This window comes from Diadema antillarum, unplaced genomic scaffold (genome assembly GCF_040938485.1).
Source record: "Diadema antillarum isolate AM-2024a unplaced genomic scaffold, OU_Dant_1.0 scf00000036, whole genome shotgun sequence".
Lineage (NCBI taxonomy): Eukaryota > Metazoa > Echinodermata > Echinoidea > Diadematoida > Diadematidae > Diadema > Diadema antillarum.
Window position 1 is genome coordinate 4,051,969 of NW_027270925.1, and position 27,639 is coordinate 4,079,607.

Here is a 27,639-nt window from a genome sequence, read left to right on the forward strand (position 1 = left end):
GCGCTTGTACAAAAGATAGTGCTCACCTGTGCACAAGTTGTCATATATTCTTCTAGTACGTCCGTGTGTTCTCTGGCATCTGGCGTGACAACAGACGGCAGAAATAACAGAGAGGCAGAAATAACAGAGAGACAGAAATAACAGAGAGACAGAAATAACAGAGAGACAGAAATAACAGAGACAGAACAGAGATGGATGGAGAAAGAGAGGGAATGAAAGAGAGAAGAGAGAGAAAGTATGATTGATGAAAAGAGTGGTTACTGGAAAGTTCTGTGCACAGTATCAACATGCAAATTAGAGAAATACTCTCATTTTTGACTCTTCAAATCTAAGTTTTGCACCTTCTCTGACATATTTTTGAAGTTGCAGTATTATTTGAGTTCATCTGACAGTAGCATTCAATAAAGAATTGTTGACAATTTAAATTTAAGCTTGCACCTTCTCTGATATATTTTGAAGTTGCAGTGCTATTTGAGTTCATCCGACATTATCAACAAAAAAAAAAAGAGCAAAGAAAATGGGATTCCATCAGGACGTTTAGTATTGTTAAATGTTTGCCATTAAATGAATGATACTAAAATAAATGTGTGTAGACATCTTATTTTCATTTTTGCTTGGTTCATGATGACCTGCTATTGGTGCAATCCATTCAAGGTGAGCATTTTCACTACTCTCTTTCAACATGCCAAGCTGGTTACCAAGAGACACTAAAACAGTTTCCAGTTTGTTGAATAACAAATTTTCTATCTGTAGATGCCCTGTTGACCTATGGGAGCTGGACTCGTTGATGAACTTACTGTTTGGGAGCACCGATAACGTTTTAGAAGACAGCTGCAAGAATAGCGATGCAATTGGGGTGTTGAGTGACACCACACTTCCAAAGAGAATGATTATCTAGAGAAGATAAACAAAACATACAAAAAACACTGAATACAAAAAAAATATATATATGCAAAGGATTGCAGAACAATACCTTAATGTGTAAACCTAAATTGTTGTGGCCAGCTGAGAAAAAAAACAAACACTCTTGACTTTCAACATGTGACTTTGACTTAGTAGCGACCTTTTGCTGGTTAGCTATATTATGGTGAAGGTCACATAGAAACAAACTTGCTGTTTCCCTTTAGCACTGAGTTGTAAAGGAACCCGAGAGAGATAACTCTTTATTTGTGTATTCCAAAAAGGATCTATCATCCCTACCTTTACAAAATTAGAGAATAATCTTTTTGTTGTTGATGTTGTGAAAATGTCATCATTCCTTTAGATGATGATATGACATACACCTTACAGTGACAAGCTTGTGTTGGCTGGTGTTATGGTGAAGGTCGCATAGATACAATCTAGCTGTTTCTCTTCAACACTAAGTTGTAAAACACACACACACACACACAAACAACAAAGATAACATTTATTTGTATATTTGAAAAGGGATCTAACCCTCTCCTACTATTAAAACTTTACCATTTATTTATTCATTACTATTTTTTTTAAGCATCTTATCTTCAAGGGAATGATTTGGGATATTTCACTTCTGTGCACGCGATTACACTCAAACAATCCCTCGCACTTGGTCTAAATCCAAAGAACATTTCGGAAACACAAAAGGATTGATATCTCCGAAGTAATTGCTGAGCAGCCTTCAGTCTCGTGCACTTGACTCATTTTGCAACAAGATATCGATTCCTTTAGCGCCGTACAGATTCAGGCTGATAACACCTGTTTGAGATACACCTGTACTTGCATTGTCAGATAAATTTTGAGCTCCTGAAAGACCTAGAATCTTGTAAAGTGTTTTGCATCCATCCAGTTTACAAAGCTAGCTTGAACACAAGATAAAAACAAATCACATGTACAAGGAAGAAGAAGGAAAAAACAATAATGAAAACTTGGCCTTTGAGCCGTGTAGTGGTTTTCATAATTACAATGTAGATACAAAGTTCATCTTCTTAAATCAAATACAGGCAAATTGATTACAGTGAATGTGTCATTCAATATTGTCAAACCAACACAGAAGGGAGAAAGAAGGAGAAAGCCAACCCCCAACACTCCCCCTTCATCCCACCTCCCCTCACCCCACCCCCATTTTGTTTTTCTGAAATTCTGTTGAAAGAAACAATTTGCAATCACAATATAAACATCGGAGAAATTTACCAAACTATTGTCCTCATATGCAAGCCCTCCCAAATTTTATCAAAACCAATCCACAGATTAATCCACGGATAGCAACTGGTAGGAGAACTGCTATTGCCAAGTACAGATATTATTTTATCCTAACATAGCAGAATACAAGAAACTGTCTCTTGTACCTATGATTATGATGCCCTATATTAAATTCCCCACAACCACAAGTGATTACCTTCACCAAGGAATTCTAAAGTGCAAAGTAATTGCTACAAACATGACTGTGAACAAAATCTGTAAGATATATTTAACAAGCGTATTAAACTTTCAGCAAGGCGGGTGGGGGGGGGGGGGGGGGGGGGGTGGGGCGCTACTGTATACGCCATATATCTAGCAAGTCTAATTTTTCCTGAATCAGGACTTCCTGATGATTCTGCATGTGGTTAAATTCAAGTTCGTGGAGTGCAGTATTGAATAGAGAAATGTATGCATGAATGTCATATTCATGTCGGAATCAAAGTCAATATTTTTGTGTGTCTTTAAATTTGTGAATAGTACCTGACTCCCAAAATTCGCAAAAATAAAAACCTTGCGAAATATTTGCATTTACAGTATTTTCTATTTAAGAACACTATAATTGTCAAGTCCTCAAAAAAAAGAAGGGTGATAGCTTCAAATATTCTGTGCCTCTACTCACCTGCTGGGCAAGGTCTAGCATGGTTGGCTGTGGCACAGTGTTGTACATCTGGCAGAGGAGTTCACAGAGCTGGGGCACCAAGGGCTGGAGGTCGTCCAGCAGAGTCCTGATGGCTCGTTTCAGCATCTCACACACCGACTGCAGATTGAATGCAATGGGTGGAGAAAGTATGAACATGATTATTAACTCATACACAAACACACACACACAAACAAAGCAATTATACAGTTTACAGTGAATGTTATGTGGTTCTTATCTTGTCCACCATGTTCCCCCCCCCCACCCACCACCAAAATCGCACATTTTTCATGTACCTATTAGTAGCTTTGGGCTGCTAACTGTAACACATCAAACTCTGGAAGATTTTAATGAGCTTTCAAGGATACCACTATTCTACAGAGATAGAAGCAAAGTTTTTTGCTTCCGGCCACCCACCAAAGTGTATTGGATCACAGTCTGATGAATGCGACTTGTGTTGTTGGACTGACGGGTAAGTGTCAGACATGTTATGCGTGATCCTAACCAGACGATCTTGCCTCATCGGACCACACCCGGTGTGTCTGACACTGACCTGATGGTTGACCAACACATGTCGAATTCATAAGAGTGTCATCTGGTACATTTCGGTGGGTGGCCTGAAGCAACAAACTTTGCTTCCGACAAATGACCGATGAGAAAAAATCTCTGTGGAATGGGGGAAGAAGTTATCAATGTATTACATGTGTCTCAGTTGATACCAATGCCAATATCAGAGAGGCTTCTACATTCTTCAGTGAGGGGACGATGAAAGAGATCCTTTTGTAGGGAGCCTTCAGCAAGTAATCAGGGAGACTTGTTAGGCCTGGGCTCGTTTTATCAAAAGATATAATCGATTATAAATTTCCTTACTACACAGGCTGCAATAGACTTACCATAGAAATCAAATATATCATCAATTATAACTCTTCATAAAACAGGGCCCTGGTATTTTCATAGTGGGTCTTTTAACTATTTTATTTTTTCAACACTCCTTTTTCTCCTATTCTCATCATCCTTTCACCTTGCCCCTCCTTCCACTCTTCATCTTCTGCCTTCCACTCTTGTGTCTCCTTCTCTCCATCTTCCTAATCGTCCTTGAAATCTTCTTCTCCCCTTCCAACTTCTCAGGTTACTTCTCCTTCCCCATTCTTCCTCTCTAACCCTCTCCTCTCTCCTCCTATTCCCCTTTCACCTTCATCTTGCTGCTGCATCATTGTCATCACCATCACCACTAGCCCTTTCATCATCATCATCTTGAACAACATCACTATCATCTTCAACATCATCATCATCATCATCATCATCATCATCATCATCATCATCATCATCTTCAACATCACTATCATCACCCTCATCACCCTCATCACCCTCATCACCCTCATCACCATCATCACCATCATCACCATCATCACCATCATCATCTTCAACATCATCATCATCATCATCATCATCATCATCATCATCATCATCATCATCATCATCATCATCATCATCAAGATCTTCATTGTCATGTTCTTCATCATCATCACCACCATAATCATCATTGTCATGTTCGTCATCATCACCATCTTCATCCACTACCACCACATCCTCCTCCACCTCACCTCCACAATGGCGGCATCAGAAATCCACATGCTGAGGAGTTTCTCCACAATGGGGAGAATCTTCTGCAGGATGAGGAGGACAGGCTGGGTCTCCTGGGCCCCCGACGGCGACTTGGGCTCGATCTCCACCTGACCTATGATGGACTTGTCCTCCCGCTTGATGTCCAGCGAGGCACACAGGTTGGCCATCATGGCCAGCTTTACCAGGATGGTGGTCTTGCCCGATGGAGATGGCTTTTTCATACATAAAGAGTTCGGTCAATTCATGTTAAACAATCCTGTTTCCAAAGAATACTTTGCTTTGTTTGGAGAGATTTGTTTTGTGAAAAAAACATATATGCACAATGGCTGGCTCATGCTTGAAAAGAGATGCAAACTTGGCTGGTGTTAAAATAGCTACATATAATTATCAATGTGACATACAGTACTTGTGACTCTATTGATAAGAGGACACTACAGTGCTGAAAGTAAATCTAATGTCTCAACCCCTTGCATTCATCTTGCATGCTGGAATAAAATCATATCATCTAAAAATATATTCATGTTCGGTACATATATTCTGATAGAGTCTATAAAAGAAAGGTATGTCTAAAATGTATGTATGCTCCTACTTTGTGATTTTTTAGTTTTGAGGACATACTTGTATAATTGGGATGTCTACACACCTGTTGGTTGGCCACCTCTTCCAAGGATTGGACGTGTGGTGTGAGGATGACCTCCAGGTAATTCATGATGTCCGGTAGAGGGAGGGACGAGAGCACCAGACCGATGACCGACATCAGACGGGTGGACTCCCTTGACTGGACATAGTGAACAAAACAGAGACATAGTGGCTATATATAAAACAGATCTATACCGTAGCATACATATGCATAGAGCTGAGAAGAGCTTGATCTCTCTTGATTGGTCAGCCAAAGAAATGAGGCAAGTTAGTAAATCTCCTTCCTTAATTTTGGGAACAGCTCATGCAAAAAAATAAAATATGAAAAATAAATATATAAAAATTTGCAAATTGTCAAACGAAAATCTTGCTTACAATTGTAATCAAATTTTACAATATATTATTCAATCGCAAGTCATCTTGCAAACTACATAGATACACAGAGATAAGCAGAGAAGATTTATGAAGAGATGATTTGATGACATGGATAGAAAATATGACTGTGGCACACAGATAGATAGATATATGAATACATATATATATGGGTGAATTAATAATTCAATAAAACAATATGCTGTAAAAGCAGAAATTTTTGCATGAGTAATTTTTTCACGCTTGGCAAGGTAAGATGAATTTACGTGGTATCAATTTTGCGGAATCAAAATACTGTAAAACAAGAAATATTTGCTGCATGGAATTGGCAAAAATTCATACACGCAAAAATTTCTGGTTTTACAGTATAAAACTGTACAGTATTACAATTAACAAGTAACAAAAATTGTATGCTTGTATTTTTGCACTCGCTTCAATTTGTGCGAAATGCATAAAAATTTCCACTCAGCAAAAAACTTAAACTTTTTCGGTGCAGATGTATATAAACATATACATATATACATAAAAGAGCAAGAGAAAGAGAGAGAGAAATGGGAGGTTGAGAGCTAACCTTGAGTACACTAGACATGAGAGCCTGCTGGCTGGCTGTAAGGATGGATTCTGCATGGGGCCTCATGCCTGGGATACAGTCTGAGGCAATGTCCTTCAGCGACATCGTGGCCGGAGCCGCAAGCTCGGCGTCGTTTAAACCTATGAGTGATGAGCAGGAATGATTACCATGTGCTTCAGTGTGTGATTTAAGTTATTGTAATACAGTCTGACCTCTGTTATCCGACCATGTGGGGACTGACATCGATAGGCAACGCTGCAAACTGGCGCTGGTCCGACGGTCCCAGACCAGAAAAATCAATCACTGTCGGACCAGCATCTTTTCGCGGATTGCTAGATTTACTGGTCTGACATGACAGGTAAAATAACAAAAATTACACTGTTGGGGCCAGTTGAAAAAAGTACAGGACTAGTAAATTTAAGGTTTGGACAAGTAGGAAAAATATGTTAGTGTGCAGCCCTGCCATAGGGGTTAGCAATTTGGCCAGACATGGGATAAAAATGGTTTATGTACATAAAATGTACAGGAAGGTATGCACACCCCATTACAGAGACTCCAACTCTCCCGCTTTCGATGGGAGATCTCCCGCCGAAAGCCCATTTTTGCAGAATCTCCTGTTCTCCCGCTTGAAATGATTTCTTACTTAATTTCATTGTATGTTGAAAAATAAGCCTTAAAAAGCGCGAGAGAGCTTTGTAGAACCCTAGACAGCAAGGGACTTTGCGCTCGTGATGTTGGAGTCTCCCGTTTGCTAGGGGTTTCAGGCGGGAGAATCTCCAGATCAGAAGGTGCTTGGGGTTGGAGTCTCTGCCATTACAGTTCAAATGTTATCATTTGTATTCTGGCTATTCATCGACGATCTGTCCACAGCAGGTCCATACACACAGATAGAAGCAACACACTGATTTTAATCATCTACAGGCAAAACAAGAGAGAGTTTTTGCAATTGGCATCTCTTAAAGAGATCCAGGGAGGGGAAAGTATCATCTTTCCATAACTTGACGCATCTGTCTTTCAGTTAGTGCACTGCTCAAAGAAACATCTCATCTCTCCAATCTACTTTTAGTGCAATAATTTGCCAAAACACAATTTCCTAGGAAAAGAACACACTACATTCACACAGTCACAATAATTTGTTTTGATGTATCCATAATTTGCACATTTGTATAAAGCTTGCATGCACAGTATATTACGATGATAAATTTTGTCTCAAGAGTTAACCCACCTGATAATAAAACGGGAATCACGGAGCCTAGGGCTTCTGGCATGTCTGCCAACCACTCTGAGTAGGCACCTGGTAGATGGAATTCATGAAAGAAAATTATATATGAGAATGGAATACTTGGCAAAAAATCATAAATGAGTTTATTCTAAAATCTGTGATGACTCTCAACATAAATCTGCAACAATTTCCAGTCAACTTCTTGGTGAAGTCATGATATACATCAAATTCCATGCCTCTAACTTTAGGCATGGTTCTTTTCTAGTACATAGGTAAATTTACAACAGTAATAAGATCATCTGGAAAAAAAAAAGGTTTAGAGGCAGCAGGTAAAGGTAATACTTGAAGATTTAGAGTGTATCAAAGTCATAATACCAATGCTGTATTAAAAAAAAAAAAGATCTTGTAGGATGTACAGTATACCATTGGTACTTATTTTATAATAGCAGCTGTGCATATCTCATAATAGAGACAATATTTGAATAGTGGTGAAAGTTAAAGTTTGTGCATGCAAATCACATTGGTTTTTTTATAGAAATACAAATATTGCATTAGAGAGCGTTATTGCTCTATTTTCTAAAATCTTTTTATTCACAGTTTCCATTTCCATAGAATTTTTTTTTTTTAACCCAGTTATGAAAGCAAATCACTGCTGGGGCTGAAAGAGCAAGATCTGAATCATGAGCAGAGAAATTCTGGTGTTCTATTCCGGGATAGATGAAGCATATAACACACAAATCAAACCATAATATTGATGATAATAGGCATAGCTTGGGTAGAAAATATGACATCATCACGATTTGTGAACACTGTCCTAATTTGGTGCTGCAGTGACGCTGAGTCAGTGGCAAAGAGTTTGGCAATGTACTCACCCAGCATGTAGAGGGCAGTAGACGCTAGTTTGACGTGCGACATGTTGATGGAACCAATGAGTTGCAGGAGGTTGGCGGCACACTGGTCATCGCCGTAGTCTCCGCCTTCTGCTATCGAGCGGAATGCAAACAGGCAGGCCTCTACATGCTGTTGTCATGGAGACAAGAATGCTATGTAAGAACTGCAGATTTGCTTACCATGTCATCAGAATTGAATTTGTACACTGCAAGTGAGGTTTTTTTTTCTCTTAAAAAAACAACAAAAACAAACATCTACTTCAGCCTCTCCACTGAGTTACACCAACCTTTATCCACAGTCAAAAGACTGATATATGACAGTTCACACAGTAGAAACAAATGAATGAATGAAAGGATGAATGAATGTCTGAATGAACACATTAATTCAAATAAGTAATGTAAGAAGGAATGAATGGATGGATGAATGAATGTATGAGTAAATGCATAAATGTATGAAAGAATGAATGAATAAATGAATGAAAGAATGAATGAAAGAATGAATGAAAAATCTAAATACAGTGAATGGAGACTACAAGTATACAAATAAGATAACATAATAATGTACATTAAAGGTTTCTCTTTTTTTTTTTCAAGGAAAGGATAAATGAACCTGGGAACACTGCATCAATGCACTGTGCAGGTTTAAAACATCCCAACTTCTCAACATTCAACTTTATGGGAAATAAAGATGTAAATGTATCTGATGTGCATGGGTTGTGTGAAAATGAAATGACGTAGGATTTACCTGCCATGATGATTCTTGTTCCTGTATCCTTGTGAGAGATGAAAACAGGTGATTCAGGAGGGGATCCTTCAGCAAGGTGTAGCAGTACATCTATCCAGAAAAATACAAAATGCTATAAATGAATCCACTACAAGGATTTCAGTAGAATACATGTAGCTGCAATAGACCAGTGATAGATCTGCAATACCTAGTACTGAAATGATGTAAATACCCAGTTTATTCAAATATCCTGTTGTATCAATTTCAGGCTACACAGTCATACACAAATGTGCATAATGGCCATCACTAAAAGGTGGATAAGCATTTGTATAACATATTTTCTACATTGCAGGAATACATCTATTCACAGTTTAACATACAACATTCCATTTTCAAAGAATCACTGTGCACACATACTGAGCTATTTCAGCAAAATACTTGATGACAAGAAACAGTTTTGACGAACTGTTGCAGATTCTTGTACCGATTTATGTGCTTTAACCTGTAGAAGATGAGTCCCGAGTATACTCGGGCAAGTGTCTGATAGTGTGCAAAATGTGTGTTGTAGCAAAATCAGCCTGTCCCCAATGTGTTATTATTAGCCCAATAATGAAAAATTTTAATAGTCTTTACAACTCACTAATGTGTCACCGATGTCTTGTCTGTAGCATCTGAATTGCTCTTTTTCATCTGCAAGAGAAAATGGTTAAAATTGAAGGGTGATTCGAGGGTTCAGGGTTTAGAAATGGTATTTCTCAACCAACAAACGAATATCAGTTGAACAGGAACATTTAGCTTCATCCAAATTTTATCACAGCTTTTTTGGAGAAAGATTGAGCAACTACAAACACCGATATCAAACTCTCCTTTTACCACTTTATCCTACTCCTACTGTTCTAATGACTCCACATTACATAATATTGCCTTGGGAAAAGCTGTTTTCACTAGATATGAACTTTACAAAGTCACAGAATAGGCAGAACCTGCACGGGCTTAGATTATCTAAATGTACATCACAAAACTAATTCCAGATATACTAATTTGATTTGTCAGGTAGAAGTTATTAATTTCTTGTTTTCTACATATGAAACGTTTATGCTCACTGCCACTGTGTGGCTTAGGTGGGCGGAGTGAGGTTAGGGTGGCTTCACATGGGTGGAACTAGGTGGGGAGGAGTTAGGTCAGTGAGACAGGTGGTGGAGTTTGGTGGGGTTGAGTAAGTGGAATGGGGTTAGGTGGGGTTAGGTGGGGTGGAGTAAGTTTGGATGGAGTTAAGGCAAAAAAAAAAAAAATGTTGTATGGGCGTAACATGAGATTTTCAAATAGGGTCGGGCGGGCGCATTTTTTATTGTTATTTTTTTTTTGCTACCAGTATTTTACGTGTAAAACTTATATTTAACAAAACCCCATTCGATAGAGAGGGTCTGTTGTATCCAAAGTTTGTTATATCACCGGTTTAAAAGCAATAAGTGTTGTATTAAAAGAGAATCATATTTTGGACATGGAAACACACCCTGGCCCCCCACTCGAACCCATAGGAGACCGCATGTGTGTTCCCGTTTTCAACGTCTATGTACGGAAGATTTGTCCCTAGAAATTTATGAAGGGGGGGGGGGGATGTTTTTTAGTCTTTTCCGTAGCTAGGGGTGTCCATTGAAAATTCTTTCGTAGATGGGGGGGGGGGGGAAGGGTCTGTTGAAAACTCTTCCGTAGATAGGGGGTCAGAGGCCCCCCCTCAAAAAAAAAAAAAAAAAAAAAAAAAAAAAAAAAATTGGACTGATCTCCAGAAGATTTTCCCTAGAAATTTATGAAAAGGGGGGGGGGGGGGGTTATTTTGTCAGTTTCTGTAGATAGGGGGGTCATTTTCTGAATGTTTTCCCTAGAGGGGGGGGGGGGGGGTCTTTTGAAAATAGGGAACAAGTATAGGCATCCACCAAAAATAGGGGGTGGGGAGGGGGGTGAAATTCGAAAAGGTGGTTTTGGTTTAAGCCATGGGGTGGTTTAAATTTGAGATGCGTTCATTGGACCACTTTTGAAATATGCGCTAAATCAAGTGCGTATTTTCAAAGTGGTTTAATGAACTCCCCTCCAACTTAAACCACTCCATGGCTGAACCATGTTCTAAATTGAAAGCACCTTCGAGAATTCCACCCAATGTTGTGACAGGCATTTGTTATTTCAGAGTTTGTGTTACGATAAGGTTTTACTGTATTCACATGGAGAAATATAGAGTGAAATAAAACATCATAGAAACATTATACTTTGTAGCCATGTTTATTCTAGGAGTCCAATTTGTATATCAGTATGGTCAGGGGATCAAATATCGCGTGGGACCTAAATTTGCGCAGTTAAATTTAAAAGTTGCGCACAGTACTCTGAGGTGAAATATGACGTCACTTTAAATGCAAAGTCAATGGAAATATGTGATAGTTGATCCCCAGTTTGAAACGTGCTATGATTGGAAAGACAAGGAAAATGTTGCTGTTGTTGTTGTTTTTGATAATTCGCAAACCCGTATCACGCCCTCTCTTGGTAAAAACGATGTATTTCCTTCTTTTTTCTTTTTTTTGGAAAAGTTCAGGGTCGGGTTTTTTTTGAAGGGTCGGGCGGGTAAAGCCAATACAACGATTTTTTTTTTTGGCCTAAGTAGGAGGACTTAGGTGGGTGGAGTTTGGAGGAATGGAGTTGGGTAGGATGGAGCTCGGTGGTAGAGTCAGGTGGGGCGAAATTACCTGGCATGGAGTTACATGAAATGAAGTAGCTGGGGTAGAGTTAGGTGGGGCAGAGTTAGGTAGGAATGACAATAATAATAATACATTCAACTTCTATAGCTCCATTTTCCCTTCTGATTGAATGCTCTAGGCGCTTTAAAATACACCAAAGCAAAAAGACTGAAAATACATATACCATAAAAGAAGAAGAAGACGAAAAAGAAGACATGAAAGTCTGTCTTCAAAACGCAGTGTCAAACAAATAGGATTTTAGGTTACTCCTAAAAGAATGAGTTAGTAGATGGGTGGAGCGAAGTGAGGGGGAGTTAGTGGCATGGGGTTATAGGTGGGATAGAGTTAGGTAGGTGAAGGTTAGAGGGGGCAGAGTGGCATGGGATGGATAAGCACACCTTCTGTCCAACTGTTGTATTCCTCGTCATCTGGATATTGCACTTTTCTGATCATGATTTCCACCAGCTGAAGGAAGATGGGGGCATAGGTCTGGATGTAGGACTCCAGCTTGTCTGCCTCGGCCGAAACAATGTCATCCTATCAAACATCCAGACAGAGAGAAAAAATATCAAGAGTGACTGCAAACTCCATCTCACGTCTTATCGTTGGTGTTGCAGAATGGTTCATGCTTTCAATATCATTTAAAGAAAGAGAAGGACAATTAAGTGGTTGGACTCCAGTGAACCTGCTTCAGGTGAACAAACATCATCTTAAAAATGAAAATGAAATGCATTATGAGGAAACTGGCAAAGTTCCAATGCCCAGAAAAGCTCCATTACAGGTTTTTAGACAAGTCCATGAATCCTTACAGGAATCTACAGGGTCTTAGTTTGATTGATGACAGCATGGAAGAACAAATTGAATTTCTCTCAGAACAGGATACAAAATTCATCATGAAATACAAATTACCAAATTTGAGTCAATATTTCCCCATTCAATGGCATTACTTTCAGTACATCAGTGGTAAGTCAACACAGATCAAATCTTCTCATCCAAGTGTGGGTAAAAAAGGAATGACATGGAGCAGACAATAGGTGGCGCCATTTATCAAATTAATACTGCCCAACCTCTTCTCAACTCATTTCACACTGTGATCTTGAGAATAGCAAACTCTACATCGACAGTACAGTAGAGTTGGGACATAATCACTGGTCTATCCATTCCATGGTAACCAACTTCAACAAAATCTCATGCATCATCTCCTTAACCCTTAGTGTGCTTATTCACCGATTGGCCGGCAAGCTGGAGTGCTTTCTTCGGTGATTGGCATAGATGTCCGAAAATATGAAGAGAGATTACATAATCTCTCCTAATCCATATTATGTCACCATGGCCTTCCCATTAGACTCAGGCACGATGCTACATCTTGACTGGACTTGATAACTATAGACTGATTCTGTGACGCGCTATGTGTATTTTTGGCATGGGCAGCGCCATTACTGCGGTGTCGTAGCCGACCCCCCCCTCCCCTTTCCCCCACCCCCTTCCGTGCACGGAATGAAAAACTGATGCATGGTTGTTTTAGCCAATAGGCGTCTCGTACTGAGTGCTCGAACGCTTGCTTAGGTGCGCGAAACTTTGTTACAAGTGCGCGATAAACATGTTGCCCGGGGGGTGGGGGAGAGGAGGGGGGGTCGGCTAAGACACCTCAAAATGAGCTTATGGCTGCGCCCAGTGCCACAAATTGTCTGCTGTCCTCAACGAACCCGAATCGGTCTATAACTATCTGGTAGGTCAAGTTGAGCTGGGGTTACTTAATCCTGACGGAAAAGCTTGGCAAGTTGAGCTGAAATAAGTTAAGTGCGTGGGCACACATACCCCCAGTTCACATTAGCCCACACGACGCAGGGAAAGTCCAGCGCTGTGGGACTTTCTCCTCAAAAACCATACTGTGAATGCTCACTGGGACTTGTTCCCCCCCCCCCCCCCATCCCCACAAAGCAAGTTGGGTCTGGGGACAAGATTTGAAGGGGAGAGTGACTATGGGCTGTAATTGATAGCGTCCAGCTGTATTCATCAAATGTGTGCATGTATGATGTCTGGTTTCAAGTGGCAGAGCTCACCCCAGGTCCAAATTGTCCCCGCGGCTCGGGGACAGTCCAGACAGCAGTGTGGACATTCAGTCATAAAAAAAAAAGATAAAATCTCTGGTGACTGTCCCCTCGACGTGGGGTCTAATGTGAACACAGAGTTTAAGGGGTTGTTTAGTTGTGGTTGAGACCTAACTTCATGTTTCTAACATTTTTTTGTGAGATAATGAGAAACCTCTGATGAAATATGAAAGAGGATGTAAATTTGCGAGGAATTCAACATTTATTTGATGAAAATTGGTTTTGAAATGGCTGAGATATCCAAAACAGAGTGATCCTAATAAAAGATGGGTCCCACCTTTTACTGCGATTGCTTTTTTTCACTTATCAAATAATCTTTGAATTCCTCATAGAATGGTATGCTCTGTACTATTTCTATAAGTGGTTTCTTGATACCTTGCAACAAGATAAAAGCCCAATCCTCATCTCCACCAATACGAAACCATCCCATTAAAAGGTTGAGGAAAGGACTTACCTGAAGAAGATACCAGAAGCCAAATGGCATGTTGCTGATGGTCTCATCCACAGGATAGTGACCAGGAAGAGCTGTGAATCCCTTTGGGTGTGGAAAATTGTATGATAAAGACATAAATGGAAGAAATTTCATCAACTTTTGATACAGGACACAATGACAGACTATTTAGACAGGGCAGAGCCAGGCAAAAACTGCCTTTTTTTCCAGTCAAGGTTTTCTCACTTGATTCTGGTACTTTAGACCATACTTAACAAAATAAGCTTCTGCGCCATCTTGAAATCTGTCCCAAATCCAAGATGGCCGCCAAATATCCAAAATGGCCGCCAGAGGACCTAAAAAGTGCCTTCTGTGGTTAAGATTTGTCTGGGGATGGGTTTTTTTTACTCTATTTGATGATAAATGGTAAGAGGAATAAGATTCAGTGAATTAGAATTAAAATCAGTTTCTTTTTTATTGCGAAAATCCAACATGGCCGCCAGACGCAGCTCCCGAAATTAATAACTGTCATAATAACCGGAGGGCCAAACCCTAAAAACTTGCTCACTTAACAAGTGAGTTCCACTCTCTCTACAAACTAAGTAAACCATGCTTATTTTCAAATTCTTATTGTAACAAACAACATTCCACTGGTCTACCTCAAAAAATTTGTTGCGATAGCCTCCAAATCCAAAATGGCGTCCAAGATGGCCGCCATATTTACTGAATTTGCTATTTGAAAGATAGAATTTGATAGAAACATCAGATTTCAACAAATGTGATGTCATATGAAAGAGAATAAAATTTCCTATAAGTTGATACTATTTTTGTGGGCGATTGTGATAACTGAATTGGGATATAAAGGAAAAACACTCATTTTTTGATATTTTTCTGAAAAAAGGAAAATCATGAAAATGCTTGATTCAGCATAAATCAGAAAAATACTAAAGGATTATCTTGAAACGTTTTTAAGAATTTTGCTTAACATATAATTAATATTTGGAGAAAATTAGGGGTCAGTACCATTTGCGGTTCAGGAGTTATAATGTCTCAAACTTGAAACTCACTATGTAAAAATTTCCACTTTAGCTGTGACAAGACCGTGTTGGTCGTAAAGAGAGTCTGCACACGCCAAGACTACTACACGCACTACTGGCACTGACGCTTGTAGCAGTGCCAGTGGTGCGTGTAGTAGTCTTGGTGCGCGCAGACTTTTTTGACAAACAAGAGTTTGTGCCTGCAAACTAACTTTTCATACCAAGTGGTAGCTCAGGTGACACTGATCGTTATTATTTCAAAGTAGATTGTTCTGATATGTTTTTATGCCTCCGCCAACGAAGTGGCCGGAGGCATTATGTTTTCGGGTCGTCCGTCCGTCCGTCCGTACGTACGTCCGTACGTCCGTCCGGTTTTGTTTTTGTCGATATCTCAAGAACCGTGTTGTGGTTTTACATCAAACTTGGTATGAGGGTATATCCTGGGGGATAATACTTTGTTTGTATTTAAGGGTCATGGGGTCAAAGGTCAAAGGTCACAGGTTATTTTGTGAAAAAAAGGTTGAAATTTCATGTTTTTCTCCATATCTCGCAAATGGTTAAAGGTATCTTCATGGAACTTAGTATATATATGCTTGTACCGATAGGCAGTGATTATCTAGGAAATTTGGGGGTCATGGGTCAAAGGTCAGGGGGGTCAAAGGTCGAGGTCAACTCCTCAAAATATCACTACTTATATTTATGCAATGCCTGAAGGTTTTTTTTTTAAGTGATGTATGCATGTATTACCAAATATATATTCTGTGGGAAGTTTTTGCCAAAAGGTCAAAAGTCAAAAAGTCAAAGGTCAAGTGAAAGTGCTTAATTGCACTTTTTCCTCCATATCTCGAAAGTAACTCAAGGTATCATCATGAAACTTACATATTTATGCATGTTCTACCTGACAGTGATTCTCTTTGGAACTGTGAGGTCAAAGGTCAAAGGCCAGGTTTAGATAATGCTATTTTACCATTTGATACTGAAATTATACTTTTTCTCAATACCTTGAAAATTACTCAATGCATAAACTTATAAAAGGGTCAAAAGTCAAGTAAAAATCATCAGTCCCCCAAATACTTGCACTCTGACGTTTTAATCATTCATCCAATTGAACCTAGTTCTAGGAAAGTGAACATTCAGCACATTTGTGGCAAACCTGTCATTTTGATATTTTGCCAATTGTGTGAAACTGTCATCACACATTGTCAAGACATTGATTTGTGGCAAACCTGTCATTTTAATATTTTGCCAATTGTGTGAAACTGTCATCACACATTGTCAAGACATTGTACTATAGACATATTAGGAGAACCATGCATTATGGCGGAGGCATACCAGTGGCCGTAGCGACATTTCTCGTTTTTTACACTAAGCTGTCAACAGTTATCAATGTTATGGTTTCTTGAAAAGAAATGGTGATATCTCCGTATGTTTTAGGCTTCATTATAATATATATATATATTTTTTTTTTACATGGTAGAATGTTTTGTGATACAACTAACCTGCACATATAAATCGAATGTGATATCTCTTCCAATAGTAAACGATACATTTAGTGTGTTGCGTCAGAGTCAAATCTTGATTAATAATTTGATATACATTTAGAATTTCTTGTATTGCTGTCTATCATATATATTGTCATTGTTTAAACCATATTGAAGGTTTTTTTAATTATTTTTTTTTGGGGGGGGGGGGGGGGTGGAGCTCATTTTAGTGTTTGGGTAAGCCCCTTTCTTTGATTTAAAAAAGAAATGCTTCTGTATCAAAGATATGCTTTTGTACTTGTATGTTACTCTGATGTTGTAGAAACGTGAATGATGATGGCATATGTGTAATAATATCTGATCCGTACATGTCCTTGAAAGCCCTTCTGATCCGAGCACACTCCCCCCCCCCCCCCCCCCCCCCCCCCCCCCCCCCGAAAAATCCGACATGGCAGCAATTTCTCAAAGTTGCTTTTAAATGTGTTGTGCGAAATTACTTTTCAGTATATTGTTCAAATAACACTGTCCAAAATGATTATTCATGCTGTATATTCACATTTCTGAGGGGCCCACATTCTACAAAAATGTGGGCCCTTCCATTTTTCGAATTATCCACAATGTTTACTTACTTCAAATCACTCGAGTTTTATGATAATCTGTAATGATTGTAAGGTGCTACAATTATTGTATTCTTTTCATCCTACACAGTTTTGAGCACCTGATTTTCTGTTACCAAAAAAGAAGAAGTGATGTTTATATGTTCTTGTCGAAAAATGAAATAAAACATTGAATTGAATTGAATTGAATTGAATTTACAAATAAGCATGCTGAAAGTGTACTCACTGTGAATAGATTTTTCTTTCATCGTTTTAGGCTGATTTCATGTGGGTTATAGTGTCAAAATTGAATTGAACTAATGCCATTGGTAGAGGCTTTCACATTTTAGATATCAGGATCACTCGAGAGTGAAATGTTCATTTTCATTCCTTTTAGAGTGATCTCAGGGATCACTCAAAGAGTGACGAGTGATCCCTAAGGTCACTCTAAAATGAGTGAAAATGAAAATTTTCACTCAAAATTCACTCCAATTTTACTTTAAATTTACTGATTTCCGTTATTAACTCCTTCAAAAATGAAACTTCCACTCAATTTTTTTTCTTTTTCGGAGTAGAATATCACTGGTTTTAAACATATCTCCATAAAAACCCATGACGGTTTGAAATAGCACTACAATGTTCAAAATATATAAAGACTATAAATAGATAGCACAACAGACAAAATTGTACCAAAATCAAAATAATACATTTAATTTGGCGCAATAAACTATGTCAGCATTGATGGCCTGCAATCTTGAAGTTTTTGAGTGATTGATCCAAATTTTGTTTTAAACTTTCTATAGCATGGTTGTTTCAAGCTTCTACCTCTATTTGAAAGACATTTTTTGCTTCATCTCATCTGCTCCAGAACAATCTACTTTGAAATGATAGCGATCGGCGTCACCTGAGCTACCACTTGGTATGAAAAGTTAGTTTGCAGGCACAAACTCTTGTTTGATAAAAAAGTCTGCGCGCACCAAGACTACTACACGCACCACTGGCACTGCTACAAGCGTCAGTGCCAGTGGTGCGTGTAGTAGTCTTGGCGCGTGCAGACTCTTATTACGACCAACAAGGTCTTTTCACAGCTAAAGTGGAAATTTTTACATAGTGAGTTTTCAAGTTTGAGACATTATAACTCCTGAACCGTATATGGTACTGACCCCTAATTTTCTCCAAATATTAATTATATGTTAAACAAAATTCTTAAAAACGTTTCAAGATAATCCTTCAGTCTTTTTCTGATTTATGCTGAATCAAGCATTTTCATGATTTTCTTTTCAGAAAAATATCAAAAAATGAGTATTTTTCCTTAAAATCTCAATCCAGTTATCACAATCTCCCACAAAAATGGTATCAACTTGTAGGAAATTTTATTCTCTTTCATATGACATCACATTTGTTGAAATCTGATGTTTCTATCAAATTCTGTCTTTCAAATAGCAAATTCAGTAAATATGGTGGCCATCTTGGACGCCATTTTGGATTTGGAGGCTTTCGCAACAAATTTTTTGAGGTAGACCAGTGGTATGTTGTTTGTTACAATAGAATTTGAAAATAAGCATGGTCTGCTTAGTTTGTAGAGAGAGTGGAACTTACTCGTTAAGTAAGCGAGTTTTTAGGGTTTGGCCCTCCGGTTATTATGACATTTATTAATTTCGGGAGCTGCGTCTGGCGGCCATGTTGGATTTTCGCAATAAAAAAGAAACTAATTCTAATTTCAATCCACTGATTCTTATTTCTCTTACCATTTATCATCAAACAGAGTTAAAAAAAACCCATCCCCAGACAAATCTTAACCACAGAAGGCACTTTTTATGTCCTCTGGCGGCCATTTTGGATTTTTGGCGGCCATCTTGGATTCGGGACAGATTTCAAGAAGGCGCAGAAGCTTATTTTGTTAAGTATGGTCTAAAGTACCAGAATCAAGTGAGAAAACCTTGACTGGAAAAAAGGGCAGTTTTTGCCTGGCTCTGCCCTGTCTAATTGCTCTAGTACAAGCTGAAATGAAATACAGTGTCAAATGTTCCAGTGTAGTCTTGGTACAAGGAACTACTTTCTGACTTGAAATGCTCTTCAAATGTTATTTTATGTTAGCAAACGAGGGCTTTAAAAGTGAGCAAACTGCAACAATGGCACAAAATCAAAACTACGAAGACCTTGGGTCAGAACAAATCAATGAGAGAGAGAGAGAGAGAGGATTTGAAGTGATGGCAGTCTTCACATTTAGTGCCTACTGGGTAGCATGAATTAAAAGGTCAAATTGCATTACCTACGGTTCTTCAAATGAAAAAGGATGATCAATGAGTATAATTGTTTATAAGGCCTATATCTGTTGCAGAAACATCATCACCAACTTACAATACAAGGTCTTGCTTCATATTCAATTTAATAACCAGCAGTCAGGTTAATTTACTTGAAGTTGTAACATTGCTCTGAACTGTTCAGCATTGACTCTATTCCAGTCATTGGATGTAAATATCGCATAATGATACTTTAATTGGTTTTATGACATTTGCTCCTGCGACAATTGCTCGCATGAAATATCTGCATGCTGGTAAAGCCAAACATAAATTCTACTGACAAACAATACCCCAACCCTAATCCTAACTCTCACACCAAACTAAACCTAAAACTCTATCACTACCATAAACTTAACCCTAAGTCCTTCACGAAAATAAGACCAGAGCAACTGTCGCAGGAGCAAATGTTGTGCCACTACTCTTAATCACACACAACTCACTCACCATAACTAGGCTGGTGAACTCCATAGCCCGCTGCTTGTCTTCCCCGGTGCTCTCGACCAGTATCTTGGTGTGGTTCTCCCCCAGAGTTACGGCTAGCCTGCACAGTCCCTGTACGGTGTCCTGGATACAGAGGAGTGTAGAGAAGGCACGGAATAAAAAAATAAATATTAATATTGTGTTTGATTCCCAGCTGTAAATTTTTCTTTACAATCCCGTTCTCTGGAGAAACATGCACATCTCTTCCTCAAACCTTACCCTGAGTAAAGATGGTGAGGCCAGCTACAACTTGCAAAATAAGTTCATAAGAATGGTTGACAAATATAGATATAAAGTTCTCTAAACACATCCAATAATTGTATTTATACCTGTGACAGTTTCGACAATGGGCTGTCATCTTTCTCAAACGATGGCTAATCGGCAACTGATAATTTGATCATTTGAGAAAGATGACAGCCTGTCGTTGAAACTATCACAGGTAAATACCAGCTACAACTTGCCATTAATTATACAGATGTATCCATAGGTCAGAGAACTAGATAATTACTACAAGATAATACTCACTACAGCAAATACCATGACATGAGCAGAGGGCATAAACTTGCACTTTCCCAATGACCAGTAGTACCTTACTCTAATCCATTCACCCTAATAATTGGCCATCCACAATTTGTATGGAAGGGTCTCCCAGCCTCCATTTTGAACGAATTTTTTTTCAATCTGCCAAGAGTATTTACAACATATTCTAATAACATATTCTCATAAGGCATTGTAGCCATTTTTGTAACATAGCCCCCCCCCCCACACACACACACATATGCACAAATTGACATTTATCATGCCATAGTAGCTAGAGAGAATACAAAGGGAATCTATTAATCTTGCAAAACATAAGCAGCCTACTCTCTATAGCCTCATAAGAACAAAGTTTACACTTGTAAATTCTTATTGCAGACCGTGAAAATCTGATACCAGTATACAGCTGTACCTGTATACGATGAAAATAACGTCTTGAATACCACTGGCATCACACATCAATCAATTTCAAATCAATTTAATTCAGCTTGTGTGCCCTCCAGTCTAACAAATTGATCAGCACGTTGAAATCAGGGGGACTGCAATCAAATGAAAAATACCACATCGTGGAATAAAATATATGCACAACATAAAATGCATTGAAAATGGATGAGAAACAATTTTGAAGAATTTTGTGCACTCGCGTGAGGTCTATGAATGTTTTTTTAAAAAAAGGATGAAGTTCATTGATTTCAGCTAAAATTACATTTTCTGTGCATAAGAGAATTAAAATAAAACATTCTTACTCACCATATTCTTTTCTCTGACTGATGTGGCCAGCAAGTCTTGTAGCTGTAAGATCTCTTGTATGATACTTCTTACTATTGTAGGATATCTGTGGGAAGAGACAGATTGTAGTTGGGCTATCAAAATCATGTCATCTCCTATGAAATGTTCCACAAAGAGTCACTAGGTCAAATGGTCCATTGTGATCGCTATATCATATGCAGGGTTGCAGAACCTGACAAGTCTGTCATATGTAAACACATTTCAGAAAAGAATAAAGACTTTATAATCTGTCTTCATTTCCTGAAAATATTTTCCGAGTCTAATGAAGAAGAAGAAAAAAAAAACACCATTACATTTCACACAAGCACACTGGTTCGCAACTCTGCAAATGTACTTTCTGTCTGTCTGTAACCATTATTGTCATCATCATCATCATCATCACCATCATCACCATCATCATCAACATCATCATCATCATCATTATCATCACCATTCTCATCAATATCACTATCATTACCATCATCACCAACACCGCCATCGCTGCCATCATTGCCACCTTCACCACCGTCCTCTCCATCATCACCACAACCATCATCATTATCATCATCATCACCATCACCTCCATCATCACCACAACCATCATCATCATCATCACCACCATCATCATCATCATCACAATCATTATCATCATTATCACCACCATCATCATCAATCATCATAACAATCATCACCATCACCATCCCCATCACAATCATCATCATCACCAACATCATCTCCATCATCATCATCATCATCATCATCATCATCAACATCATCATCATCATCATCATTATCATCATCATCATCACCATCATCATCACCAACCATCACTATTAATCACCATTATTATCATCAACATCATCCCCACCATCATCATCATCATCCCCATCATACTTACTTATGGGCTGTGGGTTGGGACACGACACTGATGAGGGAGTCGATGCAGCAGTCAAAGAGCTCGGGGTCGTGGATGAGTTGGAAGAGGAGGGTCTTGAAGGACTCCACCTCGGTGAGGGGTACGCTGAGCTGCACCCAGCTGGAGAAGCAGCGCAGGGCCTGGTGTCGGATGTGACTGGGCGAGTCCTCCTGCTCTAGCAGTGACTGGAGGAGGGGCAGAACTGGAGGATGGTGGGGGGGTAAATGTGAGATAGATTAAAGGTCCTGTTTACCTTTGGGAGTAGATATCACATTTGATGTATATGTGTAGGTCAGTTGCATTAGGAAACATCCTACCATATGAAGTTTTGCAATAGAGCTTAATATATGAGGAGATATCACTATTTTTCCCAATAAACCATAACTGGATACGGTTCAGTCTGAAAACATTTTTAATATACCAGTTTTGTTCACATTTTGTATATTTGACAATACTTAAAGGGGAAGGCTAGTAACTGATCAGTGGGAATCAGTGGAAATGCTGGGAGATGATTGTTCCAATCCTTATGGGATTCATTCAAGAGTTCATTGTATAGCCATTGTTGTGTGAAAATGATTTGCTTCAGAACGGTCTCATATTCAAGTAATGTGCAGATTAATGCTCCGTCACTGACCAGGGACGCTAACCTGGAAGCATTAAACTGCACATTACTTGAATATGAGACCATTCTGAAGCAAATCATTTTCACACAACAATAGATATACAATGACCTCTTGAATGAATCCCATAAGGATTGGAACTATCATCTCCCAGCATTTCCACTGATTCCCACTGATCGGTCACTAGCCTTCCCCTTTAACATCAATTATACTGATTCAAATTTTTACATTGGTCGTTTCTATCCCTAACTCACATTTTAGATCTATTCTTAAGTCTTAATGCTGGGTTTTTGTTTAATCTGCAAATGGTAAATTATGCCTTTAACCCCTACTGCAATTTGTTTGCTGATCAGCACTTCTGCTTGCTAGATTGCGTACTTGCTTGCTTACTGCTCTCCTTACTTTGCATGAGCAGCGCAGACGTCATTAAATTTGACTGAAACAAGGAAATAAATAGATAAAATTAGAAAAGCACTCTGAGAGCACAGACTTTCGCCAAGCAGCTAATATCCATCCACACACATATATGCTTAAAATTGTCCAATTCCCCAATATAAAAGCCTTTTGTTTACGTCATCAGCCTCCAGCTGTGTGGCACCTTGCCCGAACAGAGCACGTGCTTTAGAGCACGTATGCAAACGGTATAAAATATACGCAGCGTGAACGCCCAAGTTCATTGATCCTACCTGCAAAGAGATAACAAATCCTTCAAAAATCCACAAAAATTCTGGGATCACTACCAAAATTCAATCATCTTTCCTTGCGTCATTATCAACTGTTCTTACAAGTTTCATCCAAATCCATCCACAACTTTTTGAGTTATTTTGCACACAGACAAACAAACAAACAAACAAATGCCAATGAAAACATAACCTCCTTCCTTGGCGGAGGTAATAAAAAGTTATATGAGTTTGAACTCACCATGTGTCATGCCTTTCTCGAGTTCATGCCTGACTGTGCTTTTCCTGTGCTGTGACATGGGTGCTGTCTGGAACTGTGAGGAGATCAAGAAAAAGCCACGTTAAGCAATATTTTTGGGAAAACGTAAGAGGCATAAATACTCCTGGATTTGACTTTAGAGCCATTTCCTTTGAACAGGAGGATAGGACCTGCTAACAAGTGGATTAGGTGCGTGAGGGGAAAAGTCTAACGGCATCAGTTTTAACTGAAAAGAAAAACTTTGGGGTTTAGTGTGGGCACATATTATTCGCTTCTCAAGATATAGATCCAAGCTGTTCCTAAAAACGTGCAAAGTCAGGGCATTTTCTGTTTCAATGAGATCATTCATTGACCAGTTTTAGCTCTTTTTTCTAATTTCTTGCTTCCCTGTAAATCTAATATAAATTTTGTTCTCTCTCTATATGCATCCATTACTTCTTAGGCCTGAAAGGCATACTTTTTGTGGAAAAGCTATCAATACTTTTTAACTTTCCTGAAATAGACATGTGCAGTACTATACAATTTGCGAAGAACAGTATCTTTCATGAAACCTGTAGTATTTTGGGCAAAAAACAAAAACAAAACAGAACTACATTTGTAAATGCTGCCAAAAAAGTGACAATTGGCATCTCTGATTCTGTTGATCTGTCTGATACACTGTAGCTTTTGAAAAGGGGGGGGGGGGGGGTAAGGGGGGGTGGGGGGGGGGGGAGGGGTGGAAACATCACACCACACCCCAGTTCTTACCTCTTCTGGGAGGACTGTAAGGAGTTCAAGGAGGGCGGAGCACCTGTGCGTGGAGTCCAGGTGTGGAGTCCTGGCCTGCTGGAATGTCTCGATGATGCTCTTGACAGCATCCGGCCACACGTCTGGCATGGTGCTCAGCGCAAAGGACGACAGCTGTCGGGGGAGAGGGGGTCAAAAGGTCACCGAGTCGCAGCAGCAACTTTGCCTGCCTAACGCAATCTCGTCTCTTCTCGGTGGCAGGTGGCATCCGCCCTCAACTTCAACTATGCTTTAATTTTTTTTTAAGGACCAAAACTTTAAACACATTCTTCAAATGCCATTGCACAGGAAAGGAAAAGAGGTGCAGTTTTGGGGATTATTGTTTGTTCCATTTTTTCCGAGGACATAAACATACCACCCATTTAATTTGCACTGGTTTTAAAATAGATGCATGACAGGAAATTCACAAAGATTATCAACTCAAAATATTCGTTTCCATGGAGATCATATGCAACAGGTGGCAATATCTATCAGAAGCAAGACAAAAAGAAGAAAAAGGTCTGTGTACTTTAATACAAACTGTACCACACTGCTTGGATCAAGTACTATTATAATGCCATTCAGCTCAGGGAAGGAAAAAATGTAAAATTCACACTTCTAAACCTCTAGATTGAAAGCTGGTGCATCATTCTGTTGACTTTCCCTTGGAACGTAAACTACATTTTTATTTTTTTCTGATATTCCCAATATATCACGCTTTTCATTCACAAATCAAACTGTAACGAACCATGGCAGCCATTTCCCCTTCTATAATGTGGTTCTGATTCCTGGCACATAAAATTATGGCATCAAATTATGATGTTACACGCAATATCTGCTGAAACGTGTATTAATCAAGTTCATTCTCGTTGATTTTAGACAAACTTGACAAGAGATGAACCCTTTTAGATTGACAATCTATATGAAAATCCAGTTTTTCTTTATCACGAAAGAGTCTTTACAAACTATTTTATCTTTCGATACTGTGGTTGAAGAGATTTTAAATATCACTGAATCTGCCACATACAATGTACCTCAGATTCCATTGTGTCAGTTTCACCGTAAAATCTCCTATCAGCAAACACTCACAATACACCGTGTTGCACATTGTTCAAGGTGGCTAATATTCTGAATACAGCATAAGTAAACATATGTTTCATATGAATTCACCATACAGGTAGGGTTTTTTTTTTTGGTGGTTTACTGAAAGATACGCACTTTCACTTTTCCTATGCATTTTCATGCTTTCCAGGCAAACAATATCTGACAAAGATAGGATTTCTGTTGCCCAACAGAGAAATAAAGTTTGAAATATCCAAAGCTCCAGGCACTGACACATGTTAACAGGTCAGTCTTTCACAGGCCACACGTCTAGCTTGAACCCAAAGGGGTCATGTGAAAAGGTGGTGCCTACCGCTACGCAAAGTCTGGTGAGTACGATTCGCGTGCCGAGGGCGGAGTTGAAGATCTGCTGGAATAGCTGTGTCCTGAGCACGTCATACTGCTCCGACGGAACCTCTGGCCTGCGGGATGAAGACAATGGGCCACAAGGATTAAAGGGAAAGTACACTTGTGGGTTTCAAGAAGAAATGTTGTGATTATGAATGGTATCGGCTGAAATCACAATAAATGTCAGCTGAGCAATTTGTAATTTTTCAAGTGGAAGTACAGGGCATGCAGTTCGGGAAGGGTAAACTTGCTTGCAGGAAATGCTGCATACACGGTATGTACATTATGACTACTAGCATGGTAAGGGCAAGAATGAGCTAATCGATCCTTACTTGTTATTTTTTGAGCAGGAGTACAATCAATGTGTTCCTTGCTCTTTTGAGGCATTTCCACCATGATATTTAGCCATATATGGCTAGCAATCAGTAGGAAGCAGTGGTTTATGTGTTGCAGCCACACCAGATCAACATTCTTTATACAATGTATAAGCATTTAATACTTATTGGAAATAAACCCGACAGTGTGGACCCCTCTAAAAATCAGTCTTTGGCTGACAAGGGCATTCCACCCCAAAAGTGGAAGATAATCGTTAAGTTGAATTAATTTGAATTTGAATTGAATTGAATTTGAACATGAATTGAATACACACAGACTCAAGATTTCTGTTTTTGATCAATCTAAAAAGCACAGCCAAACCTAATTACAAAAAAAAAAACAAGAACTTTATAGCGTGCTCCACAAATGCTTTCTGTAATACTCAAATAAGCTGAATTATGTATTCATTTTGGAGCAAGCGCCATGAGCGCCTGACTTGGTGGATACCGGCGCTATACAAGACTTCATCATCATCATCATAAGTGCATACCGGAAGACTGGCAAAACATGAATATTCATAAGTATGAGGGAGGAGATTTCTGCAAACGTCAAAAGCAGCATTCCCAGAATTTTAATGTAACACACTTATTGTACTCCTGATCTTGAAACAAGTGAGGATCAAGCTCATTCTTGCAAGATTATTAGTTTTATTTTCTTCAGGCGCAACATAAATGATCATGGTACATGGTAACACATCAACAGTTTGCTTGATATTATTTTGTACAAGACTTTATATCTTACTATAAGAATATTATCATAATTTCTGCACTGGAATTATTTTAAAGTTGGTGGAATAGGTCTCCCTGAAGAGAATAAATGGTGAGCTTCTCTAGACTCAAAATGTCCACTCTATGAAAAATGGGCAATGAATAAACACTAACTTAAATTCTCTCAAGACTGGATTCTTCCATTATGTATACTTTGAGTGTTTTTATACCTGTAAATTTGATTGATCAACTGGCATTTGAAACATTAACAACTTGAAAAATCATTTCGTTCTGTAATTAACAGACATGAAATGTTTATAATTGTCTCCAAGGAGGGAAATTGATAACTTTTTTTCTTGAGAAGGGATATCATTTATTTCTTATTTCACTGCTGTTGTTCTCAATTATGACTTCAACCACTTGTGAACTTTGCCATACAGGTCTTGATGTGCAAAATACTTGGAACATACACAACAGCATCTGACTTAAGTGCAACAAGGATCTTCACTACCTGCATTCATT

The 27,639-nt window shown here is 38.9% G+C and overlaps 1 protein-coding gene across 1 annotated transcript in view; it reads right to left on the reverse strand.

Moving 5' to 3' along the window:
- The window catches only part of LOC139708346 (importin-13-like), a 107,808-nt gene that overhangs the window by 64,564 nt on the left and 15,605 nt on the right, over nucleotides 1-27,639 (reverse strand). Inside the window, 18 exon segments of the mRNA XM_071620307.1 lie at nucleotides 27-79; nucleotides 798-894; nucleotides 2,819-2,956; nucleotides 4,441-4,674; nucleotides 5,106-5,240; nucleotides 6,045-6,184; nucleotides 7,270-7,338; nucleotides 8,139-8,286; nucleotides 8,902-8,991; nucleotides 9,521-9,570; nucleotides 12,002-12,140; nucleotides 14,169-14,249; nucleotides 20,006-20,125; nucleotides 21,329-21,413; nucleotides 22,245-22,464; nucleotides 23,804-23,876; nucleotides 24,569-24,721; nucleotides 26,001-26,109. Coding sequence (XP_071476408.1) covers nucleotides 27-79; nucleotides 798-894; nucleotides 2,819-2,956; nucleotides 4,441-4,674; nucleotides 5,106-5,240; nucleotides 6,045-6,184; nucleotides 7,270-7,338; nucleotides 8,139-8,286; nucleotides 8,902-8,991; nucleotides 9,521-9,570; nucleotides 12,002-12,140; nucleotides 14,169-14,249; nucleotides 20,006-20,125; nucleotides 21,329-21,413; nucleotides 22,245-22,464; nucleotides 23,804-23,876; nucleotides 24,569-24,721; nucleotides 26,001-26,109 — 2,134 coding nt within the window.